Source organism: Pseudophryne corroboree, chromosome 1 (genome assembly GCF_028390025.1).
Source record: "Pseudophryne corroboree isolate aPseCor3 chromosome 1, aPseCor3.hap2, whole genome shotgun sequence".
NCBI classification, from domain to species: Eukaryota; Metazoa; Chordata; class Amphibia; order Anura; family Myobatrachidae; genus Pseudophryne; species Pseudophryne corroboree.
Genome location: NC_086444.1, coordinates 284,839,951 through 284,865,655, shown reverse-complemented (window position 1 = coordinate 284,865,655; position 25,705 = coordinate 284,839,951). Strand labels below are relative to the sequence as shown.

The 25,705-nt window shown below is 45.8% G+C and overlaps 1 protein-coding gene across 1 annotated transcript in view; it reads right to left on the bottom strand.

Moving 5' to 3' along the window:
- Window positions 1-25,705, bottom strand: part of VSIG10 (V-set and immunoglobulin domain containing 10) — a 125,745-nt gene that overhangs the window by 50,266 nt on the left and 49,774 nt on the right. Inside the window, exons 4-5 of the mRNA XM_063964324.1 lie at window positions 23,281-23,541; window positions 5,284-5,577 (exon numbers count right to left, since the gene is read on the bottom strand). Coding sequence (XP_063820394.1) covers window positions 5,284-5,577; window positions 23,281-23,541 — 555 coding nt within the window. The remainder of the gene's footprint in view (window positions 1-5,283; window positions 5,578-23,280; window positions 23,542-25,705) is intronic.

The following is a 25,705-nucleotide window of genomic DNA, read 5'->3' as shown; positions in this document are numbered from 1 at the left end:
TCTGTTATCCTAATGTTCACATTCCTGCATCCTCTCCTGTCTCTCTGAGACGCTGTCACAGTAACGCCTTATTAAATCTGGCATGGCGTCTCCCGCGGCCTCCGCCGCCGTCCCTGAGCTTCTGCATGCAGAGTGTCAGAGTGGCGATTACGTCAGCCGCGGCCTCCGCTGTGTCCGCGTGGTTGGATGTGCACTTGTCAGCCTGGCGTCTCCTGTCTCCAGTGGCCGGCGCCGCCATTACTGTTTTCATTACCACATGGATTACAAACCAAACTTCCCTCCAAGTGTCTGCATGGGCGCAGCCATCTTGGATTCTGTCAGCTGATCATTTCCTCCAATCTGTTGTCAGTATTGTTAATCTGCATAATTGCCTAGCCAATCCCTTCCTTGCTGCAGGTATAAATACACTGTGCCTGAGCAAGGAAGGCGTCAGTGCTTTGGTTGTCAAACCTAGTTCCTGTTTGTCTCTCTCCTGTGATTGTCTTCCAGGTTCCAGCTCCTGTCTCAAGACTTCCACCATAGAGACCCGCACCAGCATTCCACCTGCGGTGTAGCCTGACTCTCCAATCCATTGTGGATTCATCTGTTTCCAGCTACAATATTACCTGCTTCCAGCCCAGCTTCCAGCAGAGTACAGCTTCTCTTAAAGGGCCGGTGTCCTTTCTACACTTTACCACTCTCCACCGGTATTATTATTTCTCCGCTCTCAAGTTCTACATTTCAGTTCATATTTCATCGCTCCCAAGTTCATTTATTATTTAACTGGTTCCAGCCAGTATCCACTCCGTGCTAACAACAGTCTGGTTCCAGCCAGTATCCACAGCAGCCATTTTATCTTCAGCAACCCAGCTTTTCCTGGAACACCAGCTGGTACAATCCTGGGTTATCTCCATTGCTACAGTCGGGCCTGGTAAGGACTTTCCATCTAGAAGATTATAAGAACTATCTCACACTACCAGTGCCCTGTGGCTCCTGCCATCCTGTAGTACCCAGGAACTGTATTTATTCTTTGCTGACTTTTACGTTTTCTTTTACTGCTGCTGTGTTGCGGAGTTGTCATAATAAACATCATTGACTTTTATCCAAGTTGTCGTGGTCACGCCTTCGGGCAGTTATTATTCATGTTACTTACATGTCCAGAGGTCTGATACAACCTCCCAGGTTCCGGTACATCTCAGCCCCTACAACTGAGGCTGCCTCCCGTCAGCTCAGGCCCTCAGTTGTGACAAGTGGGAGGGGATAGACCAGATAGGGAATGTGTCCAACTGGTCCCCCCAGGGAACTTTCCTGCGCAACCGGTGTCGGTTGCCAGCGAAACCCCTTTGGACAGTAACCCTGAGATAGACCGTACCTTGAAGTGCCTGACACAGTGCTTACCCTGGTCTGGAATGTCGGATGACGCCCAGACCAACTGTAAGGCTGGTGCCATGCGTTGGCAGCTGGGGCACTCCAGCGGTTGTGTTGTCTCTGGGCCTCTGCCCATAGGGGAACCCTTGCAGCAAGTTGCTGTGGACATAGCAGGTCCCCTGCCTGTGCGCAGTAGATCGGGGAAGACATGCAGCCTCCCTGTAGTGGATGCCACATGGGATCCAGAGGCTGGTGGTCTGGCCGCCATCACTGTGGCACAGGTAGCGGACGAGGAGGAAGGAGTAGGCCTAGGTGACAGGGTAGGTTTCCCGAGTCATAGGTCGACGGAGGAGGATTGGAGGGCAGGTCTGACAGTTAGGGCAGACAGTTGCCAGATAGGTATGACGGAGGTGCAGTGCCTGGGGCACTATGTGGGAGGAGACAGGGGCAGGCCCAAACCAGAGGGGGTGGAGGCCACCAGAGGCTGTCCCCGACCCACATCACCCAGACCGGTACTGACCTTAGAACCTGTAAGGCCCTACGGACACGTTGTCATTGACTTCAGTCCTGTAGTGAACCCCTTGACAGAGATGGCTAGGAAGGGCATTCCCAAGTCAGTGGACTTTGCACCTGCTTGCGAGTTGGCATTCCAGTCATTGAAGGAGGCTCTGGTACCCGCTCCAGTGCTGATGGCGCACATTCTTGACCAGGACTGTGTGTTACGAACTACTGCGCCACTGCACGGACTGGGAGCAGTACTGAGCCAGAAAGAGCCATATGGGCAGGAGCACCCTGTGGCCTGTTTGAGCAGTATTTTTTACACAGATAATATATTCCACTTTAGCGCTCTCCGGATTTAACACGTCACTTTTGCATGCAAAATTCTTCCAAAGGCCACAACCTGTATAATATGTGTCTCTGATGGCAAATACCAATCAGAGTACACACAGAAAGAGACAAAAGGCACACAATAGTGTAGAGTCTTTTTGTCAGGCGGAGATAATTCTTATTTCAATACATCACACTCACAAGGATCCATAAGATCTTAGGCATATCTTGGTTTCTTTATATTATATCTTTATATAATAAAAAGGCATATCACAGCGTTATTCCTCAAAAGCGAAAGGTAATAACCGAAACGCGTTAAGCGGGATTGTATTGGATATCCTGACGGTTCCTGAGATTCCTCTCTTCACCACCTGGAAGGAAAGCCGTGAGTGCCCGGGACTCTGACTATACCTGCTGAAGGACATCTTAGCGAGCCAGTGAGGTGTTTATTGGGGAAATCAGGAATAACGCTGTGATATGCCTTTTTATTTTTGTTAACATGTGAGTGCATTTTTTTTTTTAAATAAATACTTGCCATTTGTAAGGGCTTGCTGCACTATTTGCCTTCTTTTTCTCGTTATATGAGAACTGGAGTGATAGGAGTTTGAATCTCCAGACGAAGTGGCCCTCCTCCTCCTCCATTTCTGTGGAATGGGACAAACTATGTGATATAAAGAAACCAAGATATGCCTAAGATCTTATGGATCCTTGTGAGTGTGATGTATTGAAATAAGAATTATCTCCGCCTGACAAAAAGACTCTACACTATTGTGTGCCTTTTGTCTCTTTCTGTGTGTACTCTGATTGGTATTTGCCATCAGAGACACATATTATACAGGTTGTGGCCTTTGGAAGAATTTTGCATGCAAAAGTGACGTGTTAAATCCGGAGAGCGCTAAAGTGGAATATATTATCTGTGTAAAAAATTGTGACAAACTTGTGAAGTAGGTGAAACTTCATTTATATATATCACTGAGCTGATTTCCGGTTTGTATTGCGCACTTTAGAACCTCTTAAATCCTATATCTCCTCTGTTTGAGCAGTATACTGCTATTGTGGGAGGTGGGGTATGCCACAACTGGGACACCTTGGGTGGCACTTGTGTGTAACTGGCCCCCCACCGTGGTGACCTACCACCCACCTGTTAGGTGGCTGCAACCTACCTTGGGGAAATTGGACAGATTTTTGTGGTGGAGCCTTGAACTTGGACTTCAGGTGGACTATTTGAACATTGTGCACCCACGAAGAGAGGCCCACTACACTATGGATGAACTGTCTAGGCCGGAGCCTACACCCCCTAGGTAGCGTCCCCTTCAACACAAGGGACTGCGGGACCAGGGACCAAATCGTTGGGACATGGGTCCCTGGTTGACCCGCTTGAATGGGGGGGAGGAGTGTGGCCGGAGAGACCCCCAGCCCACGTGGACAATGGCCGCTGCGGCACTGAAGGGGTTAACCCTCGTGCCCGGCGCCATATTAAGGGACAATGGGCGCTTGGCGTCACTGTTAAACGTACTTACGGTGCTGGGCGCGGACTGTTTAAAAGTTTGTTTAATGATGTGTTTTAACATGTCATATGTAGTGCTCTGTGCACAATTGTAGGATTGCATGTTTAACTGTATTTATTTTATATTCAAGATATGGTCACCTGTATTTTAAAGGGGAAAATGCACTTACTCTTATCAATGTCTGAATAATCATCTCCTGTCAGTAGGAAGTGGCATGCTAATGGCCCTGTCCTAGCAGAGAGGTGTGAATGACAAAACCTTTTGATGTGTAAGTACCTTAGAGAGAGATGTTACTCACAGGGATCTCCTTATCCCATATGTAAAGTAGTTCTGGGCTTGGAACCTGTTTCATGTAATGATTTAATTGATATACGAACCCTGAATGGCAGATGCAGGAAGGAAGACTGTTTGTTTGTGTTGTATAGCCTTTCCTGTTGTAACCCCAAACATTGGGTTTGCCTGAAGATGTGAATGACCAGAAACATTTGTATTTTGAAGCTATGTGATAAATGTATCAATAGTGAATGTTAATCTGATACCAAACATTGTCTGGGTGACAGGAAGGAGGATATTGTTTTATTGCACTTATCTCCTTTTGAAATGTAATTTATTTATTGGTATTTTGTAAAATATCCTGATTGGATAGAAAGGGCTCAGGGAGGATATGACCCCCTATTGTACTGTGTGGAAAATTGACATAAAAAGGAGACCTGCGTGCCTCCAGAGTTGTATTGTATTGTACCATCTTCATTCTGCTGGAACATCTTGCTGTATGCTGTTGCCCCTAGCAATAGGGATGAGTCTTTTTTAAGGCTATTATTGAGCAAATAAACATCTCATCTGCCTCAAGAAGATTGCTTCATCTTGTGACCTACAGGGTTATGCCAAACATAGCCCCATCCTCCGGCTGTCCAGGGAAGCACCTAACGTCTCCAAGTTCCGCCTTCCGCCAGCTACCGGTAGAGGCCTAGCAAGTGGCTAGTGGGGATTCGTCAACACCTCACAGGTGTGGTAAGGCAGTGCGTCGGCACGTACAGAGCAGAACCATGGTTCCAAACGCCCCGGCAGGTTAGGAGTTTGGTGGTGGCAGCATAAACCCGCCCACAGCACAGTGGGTGGAGTCAGTAACAGGCGGTTACTGACGGTAAGCGGGAATCCCCTATGTGGCCAGATCCCGTGTGACCTGACCCTCCATTCTGTGCACAGGAGACGGGACGCAAAAGCGGTGAGTGCTTTCGTACGGAACCGTCCTGTCACACTCCCCTTCACCAGCTCCCCTGCTCCCATAGTCCCCCAGGCTCAAAGTCAGGATAACCTCAAGTGCAAATAGAAGCTAGATGTTTGTAGAGGGCAAGGTGGCATAACGTTATCGGGTCTAACTTTAAAAAAAATTATGATCAGAGACCATTTTAATGTATGCACATGGAAAAATAGATTTTCAGTGTTACAAACACACACTGTTAGGGATCTTTATTATTTTGTGAAATAATTAATTTTGTAATGTTCAGTAGATCAACATATCAGCACTTTAATTTGTCCATATTTAATCTGGTCAAAACAAGAACTAATTATGTTATGAATAAAGCTGTAGTATACTCACTCTTTACTTCTAGCGATATGTAGAGGTCTTTTGTGGTGACTGCATTCTCTGCTTTGCAAATGTAAAATCCGTCATCTCCATCCTTGGAACAATTTACAATGGTGAGGTAGGAGACAGTGCTGTTTGATACAATCTGGTATTTTTTCCCTGACTGGATCTCCGCATCGGGGTTGCTGAGGTTGCGCAACCAGGTTATCTTAGCAGGTGGGACTGCACCTGATACAGCGCAGGACAGAGTCACATTTTCTCCAGCTAAGCACGTCCTCATGGGCTGCGCCTGAGGCACTGGAGATCCTGAAATAGACAATACTGCCATTTCTACTCAGAACATATAAAATTACTAGGGTTACAACATTGAACAAAAGCCTTCAATTTCCCATCATCATCATCATCATCATTATTGGCATATCCCTCTATATGTAGCATTGAGAAAGAATGGTTGGCCACGACCATTGATGGTCACAAGCTGACTGTGAGCAGTTTCACCATTGATGGACAGCAACGCATGGAATAATATTGATAGCTGAGCCCAATGGTGAGACACAAATGTGTTTTGCGACTGCGCAAGTACAAATCATCAATATCTCACCACTGCTGGTTTTTGACCAATAGTTTTAAACTATCGACATTCTATAGTGGAGCTGTCGATGGTCACCACTAAATGCCTGTCAACATTTTAACAATGCCGACATCATAACTGTCGATATTATAAATGTCGGCATTGTCACTGTCGACCTTTTGACTACATCCCGTACCATTATCTCAAAATAATAATGTATTGTTGTAAATCATTTAGGTATCATTCTCAACAGACCAATGGTAAACAGGTTAGAAAATATTGTTTAGTAACCTGATCTCTAAATGTTCCTCATCTAGTTAGCTTATATTGTAGATCTTCACAACACAAATGCAAAGTATGTGCTGGCGCTCTAGTCATGTGTGAGTCATCACACAGATTCTCTGCCATGGCACAATTACATGTTTGTTGCTATTAGCCTAGAACCCATATACTGTATACCTGACATAATTGTACACAGGTTCAATGAAAACATGTAATTTGCCAATATGGGGCCCAATATAATTGTGAGGCTTGTGAGACGGCCGCAGCTCAGAGACTCCAGCCGAACTTGTACGTTTTTTTAAAGCAGAAAACGTTTACAAGGCAAAACCAACCAAGTTTTGCCTTGTAAACGTTTGCTGCTTTAAAAAACGTACGAGTTCGGCCGGAGTCCCAGAGCTCCGGCCGTCTCACAAGCCATTAGAGACGGCCCATGATGTGGTAAATTTTACCTTTTTATACAGGTTGTTTTATACCTGTATATTTCAGTTTGCAGTTGGGAATATAGCAGTCATCCTGATCCTAATGCAGTAATTCCTAATAAAAAGACTGATTACCTGTTAAAAGCAGCTATATTGGGGCTGAATGCATTTTTTTAACCCTTTGTGTTTTATTGGTCAGCCACTTCACCTTACATTAATAAGGCTGAAGAGACAAGTTGCCTGGAAAAGGGATGGCTGCGATGTGTTTTGAAATTATGTTAGAATGAAATGAATATTAACTCTGTTAAGGTAGCATGGAATGCGGCGAGTACTTGGAAGGTGTGCTCCAGGCATTATACGTTATACACTCAGTGATTTCTTTATTAGGTAAACCTGTATAACTGCTTGCTAATGCAAGTATCTAGTCAGCCAATTATATGACAGAAACTCTACAGTATGTATAAAAGCATGCAGAAATGGTCAAGAGGTTCAGTCATTGCTATCCAAATGCAAGAAGAAATGACTGTGGAATGATTGTTGGGGCAAGAACTGCTAATCTCCTGGAATTTTTACAAACAGAACAGGATAGGCAGTTCTGTGGACAAAGAAACAAGTTAAGTCGAGATGTCAGAGGTAAGAAGCCAGACTGGTTCACGCCAACAGGAAGGTGACAGCAACTCAAATTACCATTACATCAGTGGCATGTAGAAGAACATCCATGAATACCAAGCAAGTAGAACTTTAATGTGGATGGGCTACATCAAAATTCCACACCGTGTTTCCCTTCTGTCAGCTTATAACAACAAACTGAGGCTACAGTGTCACAGGCTCACCAATACTGGACAGTTGAAGATTGGAAAATGTTGCTTGGGCTGGCAAATCTTGGTTTGTGCAGGGACAAGCAGGTGACAGGACCCAAATTTGTTATAAACAACATGAATCCATTGATCCATCCTGCCTGGTATCAACGATTCAGGCTGGTGGCTGTACTGTAATGATGTATGGCAAGGGATCCCAAAACTGGGTGCTACAGCACCATAGGGCACTTGCTGTGGTGCCACTGCCATGGGTGATGGTCCAGGTCCAAATCAAATTATTTATGGTCAATGTGATTGGTAGCCATCAGCACTAGTTTTGCCTATTATCAAATGTGTGAACAAACATGTCCTGAGCCTTCATTTGGACAACCAAGGTGGCCCAGCTGGTGGCTAGTGGCAGCAAGGGTCGGACCAGCCCATGCAATTGTATGGCTCGCCCACACACCTACAAAAAGCACTAGGTGTAGGGAATGTTGCATGTTGCTGAACATCAATTTATGGCCACAGTTTACCCATAATCTATTGACATCTTCCTGCAGGATAATGTGCCATAACACAAAGCACATGTTGACTCAAGCTGGTCCCACAAACATGAGCTCAGTGTACTCCAATGTCCTCCGATCTGTCATCAGCAGATGTTGGGAGGTATGGTATTGTTAAATTTATAGAATGAGGGGAAGCAAAGCAACTTTGCACTTTAACAAAAATCATGTTGCACTGCAGGTGGGGCCAGGGTTAGACCGACTCACAGTGGTGTGAGAGGGGGGTGGGGGTGGATGTGGATTCCTGGTGGGCCCCACTGCCTGAGGGACCCCTGTACTTATTTTAATGTCAGGTTCCAGACTGTGTGATCGAGTTATACAGTGTTATTCTACTAGGGTCAGTTACATTGTCTCTGATGACTGTCCAAGCTTCTGTGGGGGCTGGTCTCACCCCGTGGTAACTGGCAATACCCTTATGTATGAGTCCCTACAACTTCATGCCCCAATCCAACCCTGGGTGGGGCAGATTTAAAATATTTAAAATTGGGAGGGAAGTATCCTAACTCAGAGTTAATTTGTAGTTTCAAAATGAAGCTGTCCAGCATTGTAGGCTACATGCAAAAGCAGTCAGTATGTACCTTACATGCAAAAAAAAAAAAGTTTTTGCATCTCTTGCAGTGATACTTAATTATTCAGTTACAAAAGTATTCCTTTCTTTTGCTTTGCTCTCAAATCAGAATAAAACCCTGAATTGTCAGCTTACAGATCTGCATGTTGATCATGTCACTGTGGATGAGAATCTGTGAGGAAAGTTGAATCCTTGCCATGAAAAAGTTTGATCTGACCGTTGGATTATTTTCCTGGATACTGATTTTGTGCTGCATCTGCCTGACTGTCGTTGAACCTGACCTGTATCCGGCCTTGCTGCCTGTGTATCTGAACTTGGGGGTAAATTTACTAAGATTCGTATTTTCCCGTTTCAGGTCAAAGTTCAATCACGAATGACATCGAAAGTGTAAAACTGCAACTTTTTGAATTTGTTACGATGGATTTACTAAGCTGTCGTATTCGGGTTTTTCTTTTCTTCCGATGTCGATGTCATTCGTGTTTTTTTTGTGTTTTTTACGGCAGTGATTAGCAAAACACTGCCGACTTTTTTACAATTAATCTCGGCCGGATCTGTGTGATCCGTGCTGGGGTTCTATTTTTTTCTTTTTTTAATTAAACACTGTAAAATTTAATAAAAAAATTGCGTGGGGTCCCCCCTCCTAAGCATAACCAGCCTCGGGCTCTTTGAGCCGATCCTGGTTGCCGAAATATGGGGAAAAAAATGACAGGGGTTCCCCCATATTTAAGCAACCAGCATCGGGCTCTGCGCCTGGTCCTGGTTCCAAAAATACGGGGGACAAAAAGAGTAGGGGTCCCCCGTATTTTTAAAACCAGCACCGGGCTCCACTAGCTGGACAGATAATGCCACAGCCGGGGGTCACTTTTATATAGTGCCCTGCGGCCGTGGCATCAAAAATCCATCTAGTCACCCCTGGCCGGGGTACCCTGGGGGAGTGGGGACCCCTTCAATCAAGGGGTCCCCCCCCCAGCCACCCAAGGGCCAGGGGTGAAGCCCGAGGCTGCCCCCCCCCCATCCAATGGGCTGCGGATGGGGAGGCTGATAGCCTTTGTTGTAAAAGAAAAGATATTGTTTTTAGTAGCAGTACTACAAGGCCCAGCAAGCCTCCCCCGCATGCTGGTACTTGGAGAACCACAAGTACCAGCATGCGACGGAAAAACGGGCCCGCTGGTACCTGCAGTACTACTACTAAAAAAATACCCAAAAAAAGACAAGACACACACACCGTGAAAGTATAATTTTATTACATACATACACACATACATACATACTTACCTTAAGTTCCCACGCAGGTCGGTCCTCTTCTCCAGTAGAATCCAAGGGGTACCTGTTGAAGAAATTATACTCACGAGATCCAGGGGTCCAGGCTCCTCGGGAAATCCAGGGGTAATCCACGTACTTGTAAAAAATAACAAAACGGTGTCCCGACCACGAACTGAAAGGGGACCCATGTTTGCACATGGGTCACCTTTCCACGAATGCCAGAAACCCACTTTGACTTCTGTCTAAGTGGGTTTCTTCAGCCAATCAGGGAGCGCCACGTTGTAGCACTCTCCTGATCAGCTGTGTGCTCCTGTCCTCACTGACAGGCAGCACACGGCAGTGTTACAATGTAGCGCCTATGCGCTACATTGTAACCAATGATGGGAACTTTCTGCCCTGCGGTTGACCTAAAGTGACGTCACCGCTGAGCAGAAAGTTCCCAGCATTGGTTACAATGTAGCGCATAGGCGCTACATTGTAACACTGCCGTGTGCTGCCTGTCAGTGAGGACAGGAGCACACAGCTGATCAGGAGAGTGCTACAACGTGGCGCTCCCTGATTGGCTGAAGAAACCCACTTAGACAGAAATCAAAGTGGGTTTCTGGCATTCGTGGAAAGGTGACCCATGTGCAAACATGGGTCCCCTTTCAGTTCGTGGTCGGGACACCGTTTTGTTATTTTTTTCAAGTACGTGGATTACCCCTGGATTTCCCGAGGAGCCTGGACCCCTGGATCTCGTGAGTATAATTTCTTCAACAGGTACCCCTTGGATTCTACTGGAGAAGAGGACCGACCTGCGTGGGAACTTAAGGTAAGTATGTATGTATGTGTGTATGTATGTAATAAAATTATACTTTCACGGTGTGTGTGTCTTGTCTTTTTTTGGGTATTTTTTTAGTAGTAGTACTACAGGTACCAGCGGGCCCGTTTTTCCGTCGCATGCTGGTACTTGTGGTTCTCCAAGTACCAGCATGCGGGGGAGGCTTGCTGGGCCTTGTAGTACTGCTACTAAAAACAATATCTTTTCTTTTACAACAAAGGCTATCAGCCTCCCCATCCGCAGCCCATTGGATGGGGGGGGGACAGCCTCGGGCTTCACCCCTGGCCCTTGGGTGGCTGGGGGGGGGACCCCTTGATTGAAGGGGTCCCCACTCCCCCAGGGTACCCCGGCCAGGGGTGACTAGATGGATTTTTGATGCCACGGCCGCAGGGCACTATATAAAAGTGACCCCCGGCTGTGGCATTATCTGTCCAGCTAGTGGAGCCCGGTGCTGGTTTTAAAAATACGGGGGACCCCTACTCTTTTTGTCCCCCGTATTTTTGGAACCAGGACCAGGCGCAGAGCCCGATGCTGGTTGCTTAAATATGGGGGAACCCCTGTCATTTTTTTCCCCATATTTCGGCAACCAGGATCGGCTCAAAGAGCCCGAGGCTGGTTATGCTTAGGAGGGGGGACCCCACGCAATTTTTTTTGAAAAAATAAGCACTTTCCCACCCCTTCCCACTGATATACATGCACGGATCTCATGGATCCGTGCATGCCTATCCAATCACGAATTAAAAAAAAAGGTCTGTTTTTTTTTAGCACTTTTTTACGAGTTGTAATTTTTCACGGCAGTGTTTGTTTTTTTTTTGCTTTGCACTTCTTAGTAAATGACCGAGATTCATACTTAAACAGCCGCGTTTTGACCGATGGTGTATTCATTCGTAATTTTTTACTTGGACTTGCAAAAAATTACGAATGCCCTCATCTCTGCCGTGATTAGTGTTTAGTAAATTACCGAGATAACACTTTGATGAAAAAACGGCATCTCGGTCAAAATCGGGAGCTTAGTAAATTTCCCCCTTGGTTTTTGTTTTATTACTTAGGCCTGATGCTATGTAGTCCCCCACGCAAACTGTGACTGTCCCACTAAGTGCTGACTGATTGAGAGATATGCAGTAGCCTGTGAAAGTATACCACTGACAGGAAATGGCTTTGTGATATTGCCCACTAATGTATTGCTGATTCGTAGATCCTGAAAATTAAAAAAATGCTTCATTCAGTTCTCAGCCAGAAAAGGTCTCATAATCTAGATATACAGGGGATAATTCAGACCTGATCGCTAGCTAGCTGTTTATTGCAGTCCTGCGTACACATAGTTGCCGCCCACCGGGGAGTGTATTTTAGCTGTACAAGTGTGCGAACGCATGTGCATCCCAGCGGTACAAAAATAATTTGTGCAGTTTCTGAGTAGCCCAGGACTTATTCAGCCGCTGCGATTACTTCAGCCTGTCCAGGGCCGGAATTGAGCTCACTTCCTGGACACTCCCCTCCACCCATTTCTGGTCACCCGATTTCGGGTCGCAAGGGGCAAGCGATAAATCGCAAGATTGCATGCGCATCGAATGCACATAAAAAGCACTTTAGATGCGATTTATCTCAAGGTGAGCTTCAAGGGAAATCAGGCCCTATATCCCGTCGAATGTAATCGCACAAGTGTATGGGCACCATTACACCACAGAGCCCAGATGCAAGGTTGACCACCCTCCCCCTTGAATACTTAGACACAGTGGCGCACCCAGGGGGGGTTTCCGAGTACCCAGAAACCCCCCTCCACTAAAAAAAAAGAAAAAGAAAATTTTTTTTTTCCTGCATGAGTATTATTAATGACTGTCTAGCGTCCTCTGCAGCCTGCTGTCTTCCTGGTGGCACTTGTAAGTGCAATAAAAGTTTACTTTATTTTAATTATAGTACATATATATCCATGTGCATACATATATACACATGTATATACATACAAACACACACACACACGATAGATAGATATATATATATATATATATATATATACATGTGTATATATATATGTGTACTGTATGTGTGTGTACATATATATATATATATATATATGCATGTTTAATATGCTATGTATATGTGTATATGTATATGTGTATATGTATGTGTGTGTGTGTGTGTGTATGTATATATATATATATATATGTGTAGATATATATATATATGTGTAGATATATATATATATATATATGTGTAGATATAGATAGATAGATATATATATATATATATATATATACACACACAGACACACTAGTTTTACGGACCCAGCATATACTGGGTCACCTCAGTCCCCACCCCCGTGATTGGCTCCGCCCAGTTCTGGAAACCCCCCCATGCAAATCCTGCGTTTGCCACTGAGACAAGATCCTGCACCCCATCCTTGCCAGAAGGGGGAAGCATGGGTGCAGAGCACACAGTGCAGTACACTAGGTAAATAACCATGCACTGCCTGTAACATTAAAGAAACCTGTATCCCTAATCTACCCTTCTTGGCTCACCCACGGCACCTTCCCCTCCCCTATACACATTTTGCCCAGATGCAATCACTTCTATTGGCTTGGTGAGTTATGTAACTATCTCATAATACATGACATAACAGTAATTGGAACAAAATGGCACACAGTAATTTCACATCATCCATCCCTTCATTTACATACTTGTAACCCTCCTCCAAACTATTCTCAGTAGGTTTTGTTATTCCTCACATACTGTACTGCATGCAAAACGCATAATGTTACCCTTTCAGTGATAGAAAATGGCAAGCTATGAACAGTCTATGACCCTGAAGAGGCAGAAGTGCATCAATGATATAGAGTCTGAAATTCTAGGTGACTAAACGGTGTATGGGATAATCCACACTGACTGTATAAATCCAAGCATATATTATTCCTTATAAGGGATCACACAAAACAAACCACATCTGTTAAAACCTTAGACTAAATCTTGTCCACAGTAATAGAGTATTCATAAAATGTTTGCACTGCCTGCAACATAGTATACTATGTAATTATCCACTTAACTAACGGGGCTGTAACAGTGCCGCCATGCAGAGCTCTGTCATAGCCCCACAGCCATCCTTTGGACTGGTGTGGTATGCAAGGTCGACAGTAACTAGGTCGACCACTATCGGTCGTCAGTAACTAGGTCGACAGGTTCTGTAGGTCGACAGGTCAAAAGGTCGACATGAGTTTTTTATGTTTTCTGGTGTCATTTTCTCCGTACAGTGGTCTTCATTCCTAGTTGATCGCTCGCTAGCTACTTTTAGCAGCCGTGCAAACGCATAGTCACCGCCCACGGGGAAGTGTATTTTCGCGCACGCCTGTGCAGCAGAGCGGCTGCAAACACATTTTGTGCAAAACAAGACCAGCCCTGTGCGATGATTGCTGCGACGAATGACACGGTAATGACGTCAGATACCCGCCCAGCAAATGCCCGGCCACGCCTGCGTTTTTCCAAACAGTCCCAGAAAACGGTCAGTTGCCACCCAGAAACTCCCACTTCCTGCCAATCTTCCTGCGTTCACCAGTGCGACTGAAAGCGTCGCTAGAACCTGTGCAAAACCACAATGCTCTTTGTACTCGCATGCCTCGCATGCGCATTGCGGTGCATACACATGCACAGTTTTGCCGTTTTTTTTAACTAATCGCTACGCAACGAATAACGGCAGCTAGTGATCAACTCGGAATGAGGGCCAGTGACCGGAAACCCCAATTAGTGCACCGTGTCCCTTCGCATGGCTCGCGAGCTTCAAGCAAGGTGCCCCGCTGAGCTTGGCACAGGTTACTATTCCCAATCATAGTCCGCGTCGATCGTTAAATATGAAAGGTAAAAGAAAGAAAAAAATTGTGAAAAACTTATGTCGACCTTTTGACCTGTTGGCCTAGTTACTGTCGACCTAGAGACCGGATCCCCCTTTAGACACTACAGACAGGCACTCTGCAGTCTGTAGAGCGTCCTTAGGACACTCCGGTCAGCAGTACACTTACCGGTGTTGGTGGCCCCGCCCTCTATGTGCAACATAATGATGTCACGTGTGCAAATCATGGCAACATGCTCTCAGGGAGGTGAGCTGACACAGGACACACTTGAGCCCTGTTCCGGTACTGCTGACGAATATTTTTTTTTTTTTTAAACTCAGTTAAAATGATTTTCTTTTTTTATTATTTAACAACTTATTAAACTACTATAGTAAGAATAAAGTACCCAATGAGGTGTTTAACACCACCCTGGGGGTGTGTCTTGCAAACTCCTGTCTCATTATCCCCTACTGCTGTAGTATTTACCAATTACATTTGTACCCATAGATCTTCTGTAGCAAATGACGGCCCAGTAGCTTTTTCCCGACATAGTCTTGATGTCCCTGTAACATTATACATCCACCCCTGTGACTATGTGTCCCAATTGTAGCATTATCCCTTACCCTGGCAGTGTTCATATATGCCCATTGTAGCATCCCCCCCAACCCTACACACCATGTGTCAAGAAAAAAGCCGCTCAGAGACATTTCCCCAACCCTCTTCTCATGCAGAGTGTAGCGGAGAGGGTCTCACAGGGGACTGATCATCTGTCTCCCAGCTGATCTCTGCGCACCAGTATAACTTCTGCATGGCTTTCTGGAGTTCAAAATGGACATATAATATTGGCGGTCACATGGGGCAGACAAGGAAGAGAAAATAAGTTCAGCACATGTAGACAACTGATCTCCAATTTTAAAGGCCATGTGCCCTAAAGCTGTACTACCACCGAAAGTGGTAAACATTTCTGTGGGCGAAGGAAACTGCCTGTGATGGCGGCTTCTCATTGGTCCTCTCTCACACACACACACTACTAAATGTCAACATGTGAAATGTCAACATTAGGGTAAGGCTTCGGGTGGGAGGGTTGAGGTTAGGCTGTGAGGGGAGGTTAGGCTGCTGGACTGGGATGTTGGGGTTAGACACTAGAGGGACGATTAGGGATAGTGATTAGGGTTCACAGTAAGGTAATAATACCGGAACACCAGAGGATCGGAAGTATGACTCGGAAGTGACAGTCATACACACCGGAACCCTGAGCCACTGCAGCAGTCAGGAGCAGGTAAGTCACTGCAGGGTACCAGGGGCGATATGTTGTCAATATAACATGCCGACACTTCATCAGTGTCTATATGATGAATGTTGACATCATGGCAATAGGCATATCATACCACACCCCACGGCTCAGAATATCAGCCGGGCTGTGAAACTAATCATTAAGTCCATACACTGAGTGCTTTCATACTGGTCATGGAAATGTAAGGTGATTTCTAATAGTCATGATAAATGACAGGAAGCGAGTCACAATACACACATTCTCCTATTGAACACTGAAGTAATGACACCTGAAGATTATGCAGATATTAATTATACTTGTTTTACATACATTAGCATCACTTATTTATTATACTAATGCAGTCCAGAGATAGTTACAATGCATCATATTCAAATCACTTGTCTATTACTTGACAGAAGATAAAAATAGGGCACAATCTTAAGACCCCCTCACACGACACGATATAGCTGCCATTCCGACGAATTGGAACGATACAGCAGCTATATCGTTCCATGTGTGCGCATGATATCGTCCATTGCGTGCACCCGTAGGGTTGTCTGCACGTATTGCTGATCTTTCTGCAAGTTCAAATGATCAGCACTATGCGGAGGAGGGCCGGCATAGCGGGTGGTCTGGCATCGGATTGCCCCCTGTGTGGGGACTGCAGGATATGTCGGCGCTCGTACGAGCCGTCACACACATCACTTCGTGTGTGGCCACTCTAATAGTAATAAACAAGTCAGCTCCCATGGAGGCCAGCTAACTTCCACCAATGACTAAAGGAGAAAAAAGGAGTGTCAGTACACAAGACTAATTTGGATGGACACTTAATGGCATGTCTTAAATACAGCAATTTATTAATATGAAAACATGAAATATATGGAGGGTTCAGAGTTAAACTGAACTAAGTCTACAAGTCAAGAACTGTAGTTAATCAATTACTGACGTTTAATTTTTTGTACCGCTTCAATAATATAGTACCATGTTTAGTTCATATTATTTTATAAAATATGATGTTTCCACTGTACCACAGCAATGTTAGAGGTCTATTCATGTACAAAATGAAAAACTGTTACTTATCACTATACATCGCATCAATTCGATGCGATATATAGCTTTGGAAAGTAGCAATTCGTGTATACCTAAGTTTCAGGCAATGTGATCCACGATCCTGTGCTCCAGCAAAGTCGATGTATCCTGTCTGCGCATGTGCTGCTGGCTGACCTCCCAGGAGGCTGCAGCGGCTGCTGGGAGGTCAGGAGGCGGAGCTAGCACCGGATTTAGACAAAGAGCAAGGAATCATTGAGATTCCCTACGGTTTCCGCACCGAAGTTTAGATTGGAGGCAGAGAGACACGACAGAGAGGGATTCCACTCTGGGGATTGGTGTGGAAGTGAGCACATAGGCTTCTATAGATGACGCTATCTATAGATTGCATTGCCTACTGGGTACAAACTCCAGAAAGTTTTTTTTATTGGATAGTGATACATATGGAGATTGTGGCAAACCTTTGATAATTAAGTAACTGTCTATATTTGACAGGATTGATTATTTAAAAGTAATATGATGATATTCACACCCACCTGGTTATATTTTTTGTGCATTTAATTGGAAATCTATTAGCTCCTGCAAGATTTATTTTTTTGTGACTACATATTGAGGGTAATTCAGATGTGATCAAAGCAGCAAATGTGTTAGCAGTTGGGCAAAACCATCTGCACTGCAGGGGAGGCAGATAATAGGATTTAAATTACCTACCGGTAAATCCTTTTCTCGTAGTCCGTAGAGGATGCTTCCATTTAGTACCATGGGGTATAGACGGGTCCACTAGGAGCCATGGGCACTTTAAGAGTTTAATAATGTGGGCTGCCCTCTATGCCCCTCCTACCAGACTCAGTCTAGAAACTGTGCCCGAGGAGACAGACATAGTTTGAGAGGAGGAAATACACAGATAGTGGTGAGATTCACACCAGCTCACACATAACAAAAGGAAAGCCAAGCTAACCAAACTGAAACGATTCAGCAATGACTGAACCAACAATACTTAACCAAGTAACAATGCAGGAAAAACGAAGCACTGGGTGGGCGCCCAGCATCCTCTACAGACTGCGAGAAAAGGATTTACCGGTAGGTAATTAAAATCCTATTTTCTCTTACGTCCTAGAGAATGCGGGGTTCCATTTAGTACCATGGGGATGGACCAAAGCTCCCAGTACGGGAGGGAGAGTGCTGAGGTTCCTGCAGAACAGATTGACCAAACTTTAGGTCCTCAGAGGCCTAAGTATCGAACTTGTAGAACTTAGCAAACGTGTTCAACCCTGACCAAGTAGCTGCTCGGCAAAGCTGTAAAGCCGAGACACCCCAGGCAGCCTCCTAGGAAGAACCCACTTTACGAGTAGAGTGGGCCTGAACAGATTTTGGACATGGCAAGCATGTCGTAGAATAAGCATGCTGGATAGTAAACCTGATCCAGCGGGAAATCGTCTGCTTAGAAGGACACCCAACCTTGTTGGGATCATAAAGGACAAACAGAGCGTCCGACTTCCTGTGACGAGAAGCTCTCTTCACATATATTTTCAAAGCCCTCACAACATCCAAGGACTTTGAGGCAGCTGAGGAGTCAGTAGCCACTGGCACCACAATAGGTTGGTTGATATGAAAAGCCAACACAACCTTTGGAAGAAATTGCTGACGCGTTCTGAGCTCAGCTCTATCTTCATGGAAAATCAAGTAGGGACTCTTGCATGACAATGCCCCCAATTCTGACACATGTCTAGCAGATACCAATGCCAACAGTGTGACCGCCTTCCAAGTAAGAAACTTGACATCCACCTCCTGTACAGGCTCGAACCAATCCGATTGCAGGAACTGCAGCAACACATTAAGATCCCTAGGTGCCGTAGGAGGCACAAAGGGTGGTTGGATGTGCAGAAACCCTTTCAAGAATGTCTGAACCTCAGGGAGAGCAGCCAATTGTTTCTGGAAGAAAATGGACAAGGCCGAACTCTGGACTTTTATGGAGCCCAAGTGTAGGCCCACATCCACACCTGCTTGCAGAAAGAGGAGAAACCGTCCTAGTTGAAACTCCACCGTAGGAAACTGCCTGGATTCACACCAAGACACATACTTTTCCAAATCCGATGGTAATGTTTAGACGTTACTCCCTTCCTAGCATGGATCAGAGTAGGAATGACCTTGTACGGAATGCCCTTCCAAGCTAAGATCTGGCGTTCAACCTCCATGCCGTCTTGATAGGCGAACGGCCCCTGTTGTAGAAGGTCCTCGCGAAGAGGAAGAGGCCTCGGATCCTCCAGCAGTAATTCCAGAAGATCCGTGTACCAAGCCCTTCTTTGCCATTCCAAAGCAATGAGGATCGCCTGAACTCTTGTTCTTTTTATTAGTTTGAGAATCCTTGGGATGAGTGGAAGTGGAGGAAACACATACACTGACTGGAACACCCACGGAGTTACAAGGGTGTCCACCGCCACTGCTTGTGGGTTTCTCGACCTGGAACAGTACCTCTGAAGCTTCTTGTTGAGGCGGGAGGCCATCATGTCTATTTGAGGTACACCCCATCGACTTGTTACCTTTGCGAACACCTCCGGGTGGAGGCCCCATTCTCCTGGATGGAGATTGTGTCTGCTTGGGAAGTCCGCTTCCCAGTTGTCCACTCCCAGAATGAAGATTGCTGACAGAGCCACCGCGTGCTTTTCTATCCAGAGGAGGATTCTTGTTACCTCTGACATCGCCGCTCTGCTCTTCGTTCCGCCCTATCGGTTTATGTAAGACACTGCCGCTACATTGTCCGACTGAACCTGATTGGCCTGATCTTGCAGAAGATGTGCCGCTTGTAGAAGTCCATTGTATACAGCCCTTAGTTCCAGAATGTTTATCGGATGGATGGATTCCAGACTTGACCACTTTCCTTGGAAGTTTTTGCCTTGGGTGACTGCTCCCCAACCTCTGAGACTTGCATCCGTGGTTAGAAGGATCCAATTCTGAATCCCGAACCTGCGGCCCTCGAGAAGGTGAGAAGCTTGTAGCCACCAGAGGAGTGAAATTCCGGCTTTCGGCGACAGACGTATCCGCTGGTACATGTGAAGATGAGATCCCGACCATTTGTCCAGGAGATCCAGTTGGAAGGACCTTGCATGAAATCTTCCGTACTGTAGAACCTCGTAGGATGCTACCATCTTCCCCAGAAGGCGAATGCACTGATGAACCGATACCCGGGGTGGCTTCAGGACATCCCGAACCATTGATTGGATCACCAACGCTTTCTCCACCGGTAGAAAGACCCTCTGCATTTCTGTGTCGAGTATCATCCCCAGGAAGGGCAGTCTCCTTGTCGGTTCCAAATGTGACTTTGGAAGGTTCAGGATCCACCCATGATCCTGAAGTAGTCGAGTTGAGAGAGCAAAACTCTGCAATAGCTTCTCCCTGGAAGATGCTTTTATCAGCAGATCGTCCAGATAGGGAATTATATTAACTCCCTGCTTGCGGAGGAGTAGCATCATCTCTGACATGACCTTGGTGAACACCCTCGGTGCTGTGGAGAGGCCAAATGGCAGCGCCTGGAACTGATAGTGACAGTCCAGCAGCACAAATCTTAGATAAGCCTGGTGAGGCAGCCAGATTGGAATGTGAAAGTACGCATCCTTGATATTTAGGGATACCAGGAATTCCTCCTCCTCCAGACCTGAGATCACCGCTCTCAGAAACTCCATCTTGAATTTGAATTCTCTCAAGTAGGGGTTCAATGACTTTAGAATTAATATCGGCCTTACCGAACTGTCCAGTTTCGGTACCACAAACAGGCTTGAGTAATAACCCTTGTGTTTTTGGTGAGGTGGAACTGGAACATTGACATTTGTTTGAACCAATTTTTGAATGGCTTCCTGTAGGATAGCACTTTCTGTCAGCGAAGCTGGTAAGCCTGATTTGAAGAATCTGCGAGGTGGGAGCACTTGAAACTCCAGTTTGTACCCCTGGGTAACAATGTCTTTTACCTAGGGGTCTAGGCATGATGACTCCCAGACGTGACTGAAATTCTTTAGTCTCGCTCCCACCTGCCCGATCTCCAGGCTGGGAGGTCCACCGTCATGCTGAAGACTTTGAGGAAGCAGAACCTGGTTTCTGTTCCTGAGAACCTATTGGTGCAGGTTTCTGGATTTTTCCCGACCACCTCTAAATAAAGTGGAAGGGGTTTTGGATTTTCTAACTGCCGCAGTCCGAAAGGACTGCAGTGTAGGCGTCGGATAAGATTTCCTAGGCGGTGGCACTGCTGAGGGAAGAAAGGTTGACTTACCCGCAGTTGCCAAGGAGATCCACGCATCCATTCAGCATGCCAAGGTCCTTCATGGCCTCCACCATGAAACCTGCAGAATCCTGTATGTGACGCAAAAACAATTCAATGTCACTCCTATCCATAGTATTTAAGTCTTCTAGTAACGTGCCCGACCACTTTACTATGGCTTTAGAAATCCACGCACAAGCAATAGTGGGTCTTAAAGCTACACCAGTAGCTGTGTAGAGTGATTTGAGCGTAGTCTCAACCTTGTGGTCAGCCGGCTCTTTTAAAGCGGTTGAAGCAGGGATAGGTAAAACCACCTTCTTTGACAATCTAGATACAGAAGCGTCTACAATACGCGGGTTTTCCCACTTTTTTCTGTCCTCTTCAGGGGAAGGGAAAGCCATAAGAACCCTTTTTGGGATCTGGAATTTTTTCTCTGGGTTTTGCCAGGATTTTTCAAACAAAGAGTTTAACTCTTTAGAAGCCGGGAAGGTAAGAGAGAATTTCTTACTTTCTGTGAAATAAGATTCCTATACATGCTCAGGAACCGTCTCAGTAATATGTAAAATGTCCCTAATGGCTTCAATCATTAGTTGCACCCCCTTTGCAAGTGATGCATCCCCCCTGCATATCCCCATCACCGTTCTCTGTATCAGAGTCGGTGTCAGTATCAGCTTGCATTATCTGGGCAAGTGTACGTTTTTGTGGGTATGTAGGGGGGGTCTTAGACGAAGCAGCAGGGGTCTGAGTATGTCAAACCCTCCACAGATTTTCTCCGAAACTGAGTTACTTTCTCATTATGTGACATCCTTGTTGAAATCTGGGATATCATTCCCCTTAAAGAATCCACCCATGGGGGTTCGGATTCAGAAGGCTGGGAAAGCACATTGCAGTCCTGAGTACATGGAATAGACTCGTCAGGAGAAGATAAACACTCTGCAGCACAAGAGTCCTTAGACATGGTAATGTGTGATATATACACTTACACACACACAGGAAAATGTCAGACACAGTTTCCCCCAGAGTACCTTTAGAGAGTCACAGAGTATAAGGAGCCAGCCACAGTGCCCCAGTAGGCAGTTATTATGATAAAAGCCCGGCGCTGACCAACAAACCTTAATAGGGTAGTTAGTACTGTTTCCACACTCCCACCTGTCTATAACGCCCTGGTACCGCAGAGGTATAGCTGGAGTTATCTGGAGGGCAGCGCTCCCTGTCAGCGTCTCTTTATCTGCAGGGAGAAAATGGCACTGGTGAGTGCTGGATCCGCTCTGAGAGGAAGCCCCGCTCCTTGCAATGGTGCGCGGCTTCCCGCACTAAGTTGTTTATACTGGCCTGAGGTGTTTGTTGCTAACAGCAGGGATTAGCCCGTATTAGCCAAGTGACAAGTTTAGGGTGAATTGCGCTGGCCCAGGACGCCCCTCAAGCGCCAACACAGTGTGTTGCTGGGCCTGCCAGAGCACAGCCTGTCAGAGCTGCGCTCCCACCCTTGTGCCGCCATTCCCGCCGGCGACCCGCTAACCGGGTCGCCGGCGCTGTACTCACCACTCTTCTTTCTTCTGACTCTGTTAGGGGGTGGCAGCCGTGCTGCGGGAGTGAGCGGTTGCCTCGTGGGCTTGCAATCAGCACCCTCAGGAGCTCAGTGTCCTGTCAGCGGAGATAGATAACCATTAACTTCAAGAGTTGGGTCCTACTCCCCCCTAAGTCCTACAAAGCAGGGAGGCTGTTGCCAGGAGTCTTCCTGTAACCTAATATACTCAGAAAACAATAAAACTAGAAAAACTTCTAAGAGCTCCCCTAGCTGTGACCGGCTCCTCCGGGCACATTTTCTAAACTGAGTCTGGTAGGAGGGTCATAGAGGGAGGAGCAGCCCACACTATTAAACTCTTAAAGTGCCCATGGCTCCTAGTGGACCCGTCTATACCCCATGGTACTAAATGGAACCCCAGCATCCTCTAGGACGTAAGCATTAGATTGGGTGGGGTGTGTTCAAACTGAAATCTAAATTGCAGTGTAGAAATAAAGCAGGCAGTATTTACTCTGCACAGAAACAAAATAACCCACCCAAATCTAACTCTCTCTGCAAATGTTATATCTGCACATGGTTTTGCCCAACTGTTAACAAATTTGGTGCTACGATCAAGTCTGTATTACCCCCATTGTGCTTATGTTTTTATGTTAATAAATTGCTCTATTTAAGACATGCCAATTGTGCCCTTCCTAATTAGTCTGTGCACTAATGCACCTTCTTTCTTCTTTATTACTGGAAATGTAAATGAGCGTTATGTTATGAAGTATTGCTAAAGTATTACTGTACCATTCAGGATGAATATTTCTTTCCTTACCCAATTGAATTTGACATGTCTTCACTTTCACATCAGTATTTATCAAATGTCTTCCTTGGCACGTAAATATTTTGTCCTTATACAGTGAACCATTTACTGATGTCACTAGTGTGTCTGAAGTTCCATTTGACAGTATTGCGTCATCCATTTTCCATTCCAGCATTGGAAATGGATACCCTCCAGGCCAACTGCATGTCAATGACAGCTCAGAGGGAATTTCTGTGTTGTTTGCATTGCACTGTATAGGACGGTTCGATGGATCTGTAAGTAAAGACGATAAATTTACTTCTATTTACTGCTGAGAATCAGGTGACTGTAAAACTGCTATTCACAAAATTAGTTGAAACTATGCAATTATTGGATTAAAAACAATGTTCAATAAATCAAACATTGTTATGATACCAAATGAGCCACCTAGAGCTAAAAACCAGTAATGCCATACTTGACTACTGCCAATAGTTAGTAATGGAGCTAGGGTGGTCATTCTGAGTTGATCACAGCCAGCAACTTTTTGCTGCTGCTGCGATCAACTAGTACACGCCTATGGGGGAGTGTATTTTAGCTTAGCAGGGCTGCGATCGCTTGTGCAGCCCTGCTAAGCTAAAAAAATTTCAAGCAGAAGTAGACCAGCCCTGGACATACTTACCCTGTGCGATATGGATCCAGCGATGATGGGCTTGGCTTTGACATCACTCCTCCGCCCTCCGTTCTCCTGGACACGCCTGCGTTACACTCACCACTCCCCGAAAACGGCTCCAAACAGTCCGGATCTGCCCTGTCACACCTCGTTTCTGTCAATCTTCTTTGCGGTCCGCTTTGCGACCGCTTCCTTCTCAAGACGCAACGTAACCCGGCGACCCCTGTCGCCGGGCAACGTTGCGCACTGCGCCCGCCGCACATGTGCATTCCGCACCCGTTCGCACCGCAGTGATAAACCACTATGTGTGAACGGGTCGGAATGACCCCATATGTTCACTGCAAACTGACATTTGACATATCTGTAACCATGTAATATCTTGGCTCTGGTACTGTTGGGGGTATGGTGACCGTGAGTATCTGACCCACCTGCAGTTGCAGTGCCGCTGAGAACTTCCTTGGCAGTCTTTTAAAAAGATAACTACAATCTAGCACCACAAACTTAAAGTCACATGCAGAGTTTCAGAACGGAAATGGTGTAAATATAAATAATTTTTAAGCCTGTTAATATTTTTTCAAACATTTTACCCTCCAAATTACATTCTATTCAATGATGTACCATGTAAGTCTCTTGTTAAATAATGTTTTGCAATAAACATAACTTTTACTTTGTCGATTAGTTTTATATTAATACTGAACACTTTACTGTGACATAAATTTGGATTTGGATGGACACCAGCAATCACAGATGTAATGGTACCTTTGAACAGTATTTCTACTAATGTACAAGTATATTTCATGGTTGCCTCGTCATTAACCAGAGCCCTCCACTATTTCATTCCAGAGCACACAAGACCCTAGCAATTACAATCTTAGCAAGGGTAGAGACACAAAGGGCCTAATTCAGCATGGCACGCCGCTGCGTCAGCAGTCGCATGCTGATGCCCTGTGAAGTGTGCGCAGAAGCCGCATTGCGCGTGATCACACTGTGAGATGCGATGGTATCTGACGTCTGTGAACGCCCCTGCCTGACTGACATGCATAGGCGTTCGTGGGTCAGAGGGGGCGTTGTGGTGGCGCTGGGGGAGGACGTGGTGCGCGTCCGGACCATTTGCGGGGTAGGCTGCAACGTCACACGCAGCCGCTGCGACCCAGGTAGCCGCCTGCCTTCTCAGCTAGGTTTGCATAGGCAGAGGGCTACCCTAAACATGTGAAATCATCGCCGCCATGCGATTTATTCACATGTGTGCAGGGGGGGGGATGGATCCGGCATGTGGGGCGGACTTGCACATCTACGATCCATGCTGAATTAGGCCCAAAGGACATACTTATAGATACATTATTTTATTTGAGAGTCCTCAGAAACCTTGGATCCATAGGCAGGACCATGGGAGCAGTAGCCCTACACCTGGCTCCAACCCCAACTCAAAAGTTATAAACATCAGGATAAGCCCAGAGAAGGTGCAAAAAAAATGACCACTAATTCCACAATTCAGTCAATCAACATTGCTACAGAGACCCATTTTAAAAAGCGGGCTAAGATAAAGCATCACAAAATAGTGGACCTGTTGATATGTAATACCTTGAGTAGTCTCTCTAATATAGCCCATGATCTGTCCCCACTCCTCATCATTGAAGGCACCCAGATCTACATCCCATTTCAATTTCAAGAGTAAGGGTGCCTCTTGAAACACGAGTTAAGGTCACCATAAATGAATGGATGGCAGCTTGAGAAGCTGGGTCTTAAGTAGGAAGGGTGAAATCTGTGGCAGGATACCACCAAACTTGG